This window comes from Salvelinus namaycush, chromosome 32, assembly GCF_016432855.1.
Source record: "Salvelinus namaycush isolate Seneca chromosome 32, SaNama_1.0, whole genome shotgun sequence".
NCBI classification, from domain to species: domain Eukaryota; kingdom Metazoa; phylum Chordata; class Actinopteri; order Salmoniformes; family Salmonidae; genus Salvelinus; species Salvelinus namaycush.
This window is the reverse complement of record NC_052338.1, coordinates 36,684,730-36,693,288: the sequence shown is the minus strand read 5'-3', so window position 1 is coordinate 36,693,288 and position 8,559 is coordinate 36,684,730. Positions and strand designations below refer to the sequence as shown.

At 49.6% G+C, this 8,559-nt stretch overlaps 1 protein-coding gene across 1 annotated transcript in view; it reads right to left on the bottom strand.

Annotated features, from left to right (window-relative positions):
• Positions 1-1,734: 1,734 nt before the first annotated feature.
• Positions 1,735-8,559, bottom strand: part of ptpn2b (protein tyrosine phosphatase non-receptor type 2b) — a gene marked incomplete at its 3' end in the record, with an annotated part of 37,212 nt that continues 30,387 nt past the window's right edge. The window contains exons 7-8 of the mRNA XM_038971956.1: positions 2,282-2,443; positions 1,735-1,947 (exon numbers count right to left, since the gene is read on the bottom strand). Coding sequence (XP_038827884.1) covers positions 1,735-1,947; positions 2,282-2,443 — 375 coding nt within the window. The remainder of the gene's footprint in view (positions 1,948-2,281; positions 2,444-8,559) is intronic.

Sequence of the window (8,559 nt, the reverse complement as noted above, 5' to 3'; positions counted from 1 at the left end):
CTCTACTACCAGTCAGCCCGTCTCTACTACCAGTCAGCCCGTCTCTACTACATCCCCCTACTACCAGTCAGCCCGTCTCTATTACATCCCCCTACTACCAGTCAGACCGTCTCTACTACATCCCCCTACTACCAGTCAGACCGTCTCTACTACCAGTCAGCCTGTCTCTACTACCAGACAGCCCGTCTCTACTACCAGACAGCCCGTCTCTACTACCAGTCAGCCCGTCTCTACTACCAGTCAGCCCGTCTCTATTACATCCCCCTACTACCAGACAGCCCGTCTCTACTACCAGTCAGCCCGTCTCTACTACCAGTCAGCCCGTCTCTACTACATCCCCCTACTACGACAGCCCGTCTCTACTACCAGTCAGCCTGTCTCTACTACCAGACAGCCCGTCTCTACTACCAGTCAGCCCGTCTCTACTACCAGTCAGCCCGTCTCTACTACCAGTCAGCCCGTCTCTACTACCAGTCAGCCCGTCTCTACTACCAGTCAGCCTGTCTACTACATCCCCCTACTACCAGACAGCCCGTCTCTACTACATCCCCCTACTACCAGTCAGCCCGTCTCTACTACATCCCCCTACTACCAGTCACCGTCTCTACTACATCCCCCTACTACCAGTCAGCCCGTCTCTACTACATCCCCCTACTACCAGTCAGCCCGTCTCTACTACATCCCCCTACTACCAGTCAGCCCGTCTCTACTACATCCCCCTACTACCAGACAGCCCGTCTCTACTACATCCCCCTACTACCAGTCAGCCCGTCTCTATTACATCCCCCTACTACCAGTCAGCCCGTCTCTACTACATCCCCCTACTACCAGTCAGCCTGTCTCTACTACCAGTCAGCCCGTCTCTACTACATCCCCCTACTACCAGTCAGCCCGTCTCTACTACATCCCCCTACTACCAGTCAGCCCGTCTCTACTACCAGTCAGCCTGTCTCTACTACCAGTCAGCCTGTCTCTACTACCAGTCAGCCCGTCTCTACTACATCCCCCTACTACCAGTCAGCCCGTCTCTACTACATCCCCCTACTACCAGACAGCCCGTCTCTACTACATCCCCCTACTACCAGTCAGCCCGTCTCTACTACCAGTCAGCCCGTCTCTACTACATCCCCCTACCACCAGACGACGGCCCGTCTCTACCACCAGACGACGGCCCGTCTCTACCACCAGACGACGGCCCGTCTCTACCACCAGACGACGGCCCGTCTCTACCACCAGACGACGGCCCGTCTCTACCACCAGACGACGGCCCGTCTCTACCACCAGACGCCCGTCTCTACCACCAGACGACGGCCCGTCTCTACCACCAGACGACGGTCCGTCTCTACCACCAGACGACGGTCCGTCTCTACCACCAGACGACGGTCCGTCTCTACCACCAGACGACGGTCCGTCTCTACCACCAGACGACGGTCCGTCTCTACCACCAGACGACGGTCCGTCTCTACCACCAGACGACGGTCCGTCTCTACCACCAGACGAGTCGTCTCTCACCACGACGGTCCGTCTCTACCACCAGACGACGGTCCGTCTCTACCACCAGACGACAGTCCGTCTCTACCACCAGACGACAGTCCGTCTCTACCACCAGACGACAGTCCGTCTCTACCACCAGACGACAGTCCGTCTCTACCACCAGACGACAGTCCGTCTCTACCACCAGACAGTCCGTCTCTACCACCAGACAGTCCGTCTCTACTACACCAATACTCACTTAGCTGTGCTCTCGTCCACATCCTGTTCCTTATTTGGTGACTCTGTCCCCGTCGTTCTCTCCCCCAACTCTCCTTCACCCCCGTCTTCCCCCCGGGACACCCGGCTGCCATTGTATTTCTCCAGGGGACACTTGGAGGGTGGCTGGGTAGGAAGAAGGGATTCAGAATCAGACACTGGGTCCTGGTCCTCTTTAGATAGCTCACGCCACATTTTCTGGAGGAAACAGAGAAAGAGGGGAGAGAGAGAGATTAACTCAAATAGAAGTTTGATGAAATCACTTGCCTCTGAGCCAGCCGCCCCACAGGTGCTCTACTTGTACTAGAGAGGAGTCCCCTACGATGTACTTGTCTCCTTACAGCTAGCCAGGTGCGTTAGCCGCCTGTAGCCAGGTGCGTTAGCCGCCTGTAGCTAGTTGCGTTAGCCGCCTGTAGCTAGTTGCGTTAGCCGCATGTACTATAGAGCAGTCCCCCATGATGTACTTGGCCCCCTCCAGGACAGCCCTGTAAGAGAAGTATCTACTTGTCCTAGAGAGGGTTAGCTGTGTTACCTGTACAGAGCAGTCCCCCATGATGTACTTGGCTCCCTCCAGGACAGCCCTGTAGGAGAAACGTAGCTGGTCAGGAGTCTGGATCAGACCCATACGGTACTTCCTCATGTCCAGCAGCACAGCCTTGATGTCCACAGACGATGGGTCTTTCCTCTTGTCCATCTGACACCACCGAGACAGACAAAGACACCACAGAAACAGAAAAAGACACCACCGAGACAGACAAAGACACCACAGAAACAGAAAAAGACACCACAGGTTTAGTGGTTGAGTGCTGAAGACGTATTTGTTGGCTGTGAACATTCCTTTTGCTTTAAATGCTCATCATGCTTTTTCCATTTAATCTAATTCAATTCAACTATTTATTCCCTAAGGGGCAATTAAGAAAGGCAATTTAGGTTACAAAAATATCCACATATAATACAGTATAGAGACATCACTCTCACAGTGTTTATAGCATGGGTGTCAAACTCCCCAGCTAGCTAATGAGCCTACATGTAGTCTCTTCACTCTCCCCAGCTAGCTAACAGACCTACATGTAGTCTCTTCACTCTCCCCAGCTAGCTAACAGACCTACATGTAGTCTCTTCACTCTCCCCAGCTAGCTAATGATCCTACATGTAGTCTCTTCACTCTCCCCAGCTAGCTAACAGACCTACATGTAGTCTCTTCACTCTCCCAGTAGCTAATGACCTACATGTAGTCTCTTCACTCTCTCCAGCTAGCTAACATACCTACATGTAGTCTCTTCACTCTCCCCAGCTAGCTAACAGACTACATGTAGTCTCTTCACTCTCCCCAGCTAGCTAATGATCCTACATGTAGTCTCTTCACTCTCCCCAGCTAGCTAATGATCCTACATGAGTCTCTTCACTCTCCCCAGCTAGCTAATGATCCTACTGTAGTCTCTTCACTCTCCCCAGCTAGCTAACAGACCTACATGTAGTCTCTTCACTCTCCCCAGCTAGCTAACAGACCTACATGTAGTCTCTTCACTCTCCCAGCTAGCTAAAGACTACATGTAGTCTCTTCACTCTCCCCAGTAGCTAACAGACCTACATGTAGTCTCTTCCATCTCCCAGCTAGCTAACAGACCTACATGTAGTCTCTTCACTCTCCCCAGCTAGCTAACAGACCTACATGTAGTCTCTTCACTCTCCCCAGCTAGCTAACAGACCTACATGTAGTCTCTTCACTCTCCCCAGCTAGCTATGATCCTACATGTAGTCTCTTCACTCTCCCCAGCTAGCTAACAGACACATGTAGTCTCTTCACTCTCCCCAGCTAGATAATGATCCTACATGTAGTCTCTTCACTCTCCCCAGCTAGCTAATGACCTACATGTAGTCTCTTCACTCTCCCCAGCTAGCTAATGATCCTACATGTAGTCTCTTCACTCTCCCCAGCTAGCTAAGACCTACATGTATCTCTTCACTCTCCCCAGCTAGCTAATGACCTACATGTAGCTCTCTCACTCTCCCAGCTAGCTAAGACCTACATGTAGTCTCTTCACTCTCCCAGCTAGCTAATGACTACATGTAGTCTCTTCACTCTCCCAGCTAGCTAAGGATCCTACATGTAGTCTCTCACTCTCCCAGCTATAATGATCCTACATGTAGTCTCTTCACTCTCCCCAGCTAGCTAATGATCCTACATGTAGTCTCTTCACTCTCCCAGCTAGCTAAGACCTACATGTAGTCTCTTCACTCTCCCCACAGCTAACAGACCTACATGTAGTCTCTTACTCTCCCAGCTAGCTAACAGACCTACATGTAGTCTCTTCACTCTCCCCAGCTAGCAATGACCTACATGTAGTCTTCTCACTCTCCCCAGTAGCTAATGATCTACATGTAGTCTCTTCATCTCCCAGCTAGCTAATGATCCTACATGTAGTCTCTTCACTCTCCCCAGCTAGCTAAGACCTACATGTAGTCTCTTCACTTCCCCAGCTAGCTAACAGACCTACATGTAGTCTCTTCACTCTCCCCCGCTAGCTAACAGACCTACAGTGTCTCTTCACTCTCCAGCTAGCACAGACTCCATGTAGTCTCTTCACTCTCCCAGCTAGCTAATGATCCTACATGTAGTCTCTTCACTCTCCCCAGCAGCTAAGATCCTACATGTAGTCTCTTCACTCTCCCCAGCTAGCTAACAGACCTACATGTAGTCTCTTCACTCTCCCCAGTAGCTAACAGACCTACATGTCGTCTCTTCACTCTCCAGCTAGCTACAGACCTACATGTAGTCTCTTCACTCTCCCCAGCTAGCTAACAGACCTACATGTAGTCTCTTCACTCTCCCCAGCTAGCTAACAACCTACATGTAGTCTCTTCACTCTCCCCAGCTAGCTAATGATCCTACATGTAGTCTCTTCACTCTCCCCAGCTAGCTAATGATCCTACATGTAGTCTCTTCACTCTCCCAGCTAGCTAATGATCCTACATGTAGTCTCTTCACTCCCCAGCTAGCTAAGATCCTACATGTAGTCTTTCACTCTCCCCAGCTAGCTAATGATCCTACATGTAGTCTCTTCACTCTCCCCAGCTAGCTAACAGACCTACATGTAGTATCTTCCTCCCCAGCTAGCTAACAGACCCACATGTAGTCTCTTCACTCTCCCCAGCTAGCTAACAGACCTACATGTAGTCTCTTCACTCCCCAGCTAGCTAACAGACCTACATGTAGTCTCTTCACTCTCCCCAGCTAGCTAACAGACCTACATGTAGTCTCTTCACCTCTCCCAGCTAGCTAACAGACCTACATGTAGTCTCTTCACTCTCCCCAGCTAGCTAATGAGCCTACATGTAGTCTCTTCACTCCCCCAGCTAGCTAATGAGCCTACATGTAGTCTCTTCACTCTCCCCAGCTAGCTAATGATCCTACATGTAGTCTCTCACTCTCCCCAGCTAGCTAATGATCCTACATGTAGTCTCTTCACTTCCCAGCTAGCTAATGATCTACATGTAGTCTCTCACTCTCCCCAGCTAGCTAATGATCCTACATGTAGTCTCTTCATCTCCCCAGCTAGCTACAGACCACATGTAGTCTCTTCACTCTCCCAGCTAGCTAACAGACCTACATGTAGTCTCTTCACTCTCCCCAGCTAGCTAACAGACCTACATGTAGTCTCTTCATCTCCCCAGCTAGCTAATGACCTACATGTAGTCTCTTCACTCTCCCCAGCTAGCTAATGATCCTACATGTAGTCTCTCACTCTCCCCAGCTAGCTAATGATCCTACATGTAGTCTTTCACTCTCCCCAGCTAGCTAATGATCCTACATGTAGTCTCTTCACTCTCCCCAGCTAGCTAATGATCCTACATGTAGTCTCTCACTCTCCCCAGCTAGCTACAGACCTACATGTAGTCTCTTCACTCTCCCCAGCTAGCTAACAGACTACATGTAGTCTTTCACTCCCCAGCTAGCTAACAGACCTACCTGTAGTCTCTTCACTCTCCCCAGCTAGCTAACAGACCTACATGTAGTCTCTTCACTCTCCCAGCTAGCTACAGACCTACATGTAGTCTCTTCACTCTCCCCAGCTAGCTAACAGACCTACATGTAGTCTCTTCACTCTCCCCAGCTAGCTAACAGACACTACATGTAGTCTCTTCCATCTCCCCAGCTAGTAACAGACCTACACGTAGTCTCTTCACTCTCCCCAGCTAGCTAATGATCCTACATGTAGTCTCTTCACTCTCTTAGCTAGACTAACAACCTCACAGTAGTCTTCACTCCCAGCTAGCTAACGACCTACATGTAGTCTCTTCAATCTCCCCAGCTAGCTAACAGACCTACATGTAGTCTCTTCAATCTCCCCAGCTAGCTAAACAGACCTACATGTAGTCTTTCACTCTCCCCAGCTAGCTAACAGACCTACATGTAGTCTCTTCACTCTCCCCCAGGTAGCTAACAGACCTACATGTAGTCTCTTCACTCTCCCCAGCTAGCTAACAGACCTACATGTAGTCTCTTCACTCTCCCCAGCTAGCTAACAGACCTACATGTAGTCTCTTCACTCTCTCCAGCTAGCTAACAGACCTACATGTAGTCTCTTCACTCTCCCCAGCTAGCTAATGATCCTACATGTAGTCTCTTCACTCTCCCCAGTAGCTAACAGACCTACATGTGTCTCTTCACTCTCCCCAGCTAGCTAATGATCCTACAGTAGTCTCTTCACTCTCCCCAGCTAGCTAATGATCCTACATGTAGTCTCTTCACTCTCCCAGCTAGCTAATGACCTACATGTAGTCTCTTCACTCTCCCCAGCTAGCTACAGACCTACATGTAGTCTCTTCACTCTCCCCAGCTAGCTAACAGACCTACATGTAGTCTCTTCACTCTCCCCAGCTAGCTAACAGACCTACATGTAGTCTCTTCACTCTCCCCAGCTAGCTAAAAGACCACATGTAGTCTCTTCACTCTCCCCAGCTAGCTAACAGACCTACATGTAGTCTCTTCACTCTCCCCAGCTAGCTAATGATCTACATGTAGTCTCTTCACTCTCCCCAGCTAGCTAATGATCCTACATGTAGTCTCTTCACTCTCCCAGCTAGCTAATGATCCTACATGTAGTCTCTTCACTCTCCCCAGCTAGCTAAATGACCTACATGTAGTCTCTTCACTCTCCCAGTAGCTAACAGACCTACATGTAGTCTCTTCACTCTCCCAGCTAGCTAACAGACCTACATGTAGTCTCTTCACTCTCCCCAGCTAGCTAATGAGCCTACATGTAGTTCTTCACTCTCCCCAGCTGCTAAAGATCCTACATGTAGTCTCTTCACTCTCCCAGCTAGCTAAGACCTACATGTGTCTTTCACTTCCCCAGCTAGCTAATGACCTATGTAGTCTCTTCACTCTCCCCAGCTAGCTAATTACCTACATGTAGTCTCTTCACTCTCCCCAGCTAGCTAATGATCCTACATGTAGTCTCTTCACTCTCCCCAGCTAGCTAAAAGACCTACATGTAGTCTCTTTACTCTCCCAGCTAGCTAAAAGACCTACATGTAGTCTCTTCACTCTCCCCAGCTAGCTAACAGACCTACATGTAGTCTCTTCACTCTCCCCAGCTAGCTAACAGACCTACATGTAGTCTCTTCACTCTCCCCAGCTAGCTAACAGACCTACACATGTAGTCTCTTCACTCTCCCCAGCTAGCTAATGATCTACATGTAGTCTCTTCACTCTCCCCAGCTAGCTAACAGACCTACATGTAGTCTTTCACTCTCCAGCTAGCTAACAGACCTACATGTAGTCTCTTCACTCTCCCCAGCTAGCTAACAGACCTACATGTAGTCTCTTCACTCTCCCCAGCTAGCTAATGAGCCTACATGTAGTCTCTCACTCTCCCCAGCTAGCTAATGATCCTACATGTAGTCTCTTCACTCTCCCCAGCTAGCTAACAGACCTACATGTAGTCTCTTCACTCTCCCCAGCTAGCTAATGATCCTACATGTAGTCTCTTCACTCTCCCAGTAGCTAACAGACCTACATGTAGTCTCTTCACTCTCCCCAGCTAGCTAACAGACCTACATGTAGTCTCTTCACTCTCCAGCTAGCTAACAGACCTACATGTAGTCTCTTCACTCTCCCCAGCTAGCTAATGATCCTACATGTAGTCTCTTCACTCTCCCCAGCTAGCAATGATCCTACATGTAGTCTCTTCACTCTCCCCAGCTAGCTAACAGACCTACATGTAGTCTCTTCACATCTCCCCAGCTAGCTAACAGACTACATGTAGTCTCTTCACTCTCCAGCTAGCTAACAGACCTACATGTAGTCTCTTCACTCTCCCAGCTAGCTAACAGACCTACATGTTCTCTTCACTCTCCCAGCTAGCTAACAGACCTACATGTAGTCTCTTCACTCTCCCCAGCTAGCTAATGATCCTTACACATGTAGTTCTTCACTCTCCCCAGCTAGCTAATGATCCTACATGTAGTCTCTTCACTCTCCCAGCTAGCTAATGATCCTACATGTAGTCTCTTCACTCTCCCAGCTAGCTAACAACCTACATGTAGTCTCTTCACTCTCCCAGCTAGCAACAGACCTACATGTAGTCTCTTCACTCTCCCCAGCTAGCTAATGCATCCTACATGTAGTCTCTTCACTCTCCCCAGCTAGCTAATGATCCTAACATGTAGTCTCTCACTCTCCCCAGCTAGCTAAGACTACATGTGTCTCTTCACTCTCCAGCTAGCTAACAGACCTACATGTAGTCTCTTCACTCTCCCCAGCTAGCTAACAGACCTACTGTAGTCTACTTCACTCTCCCCAGA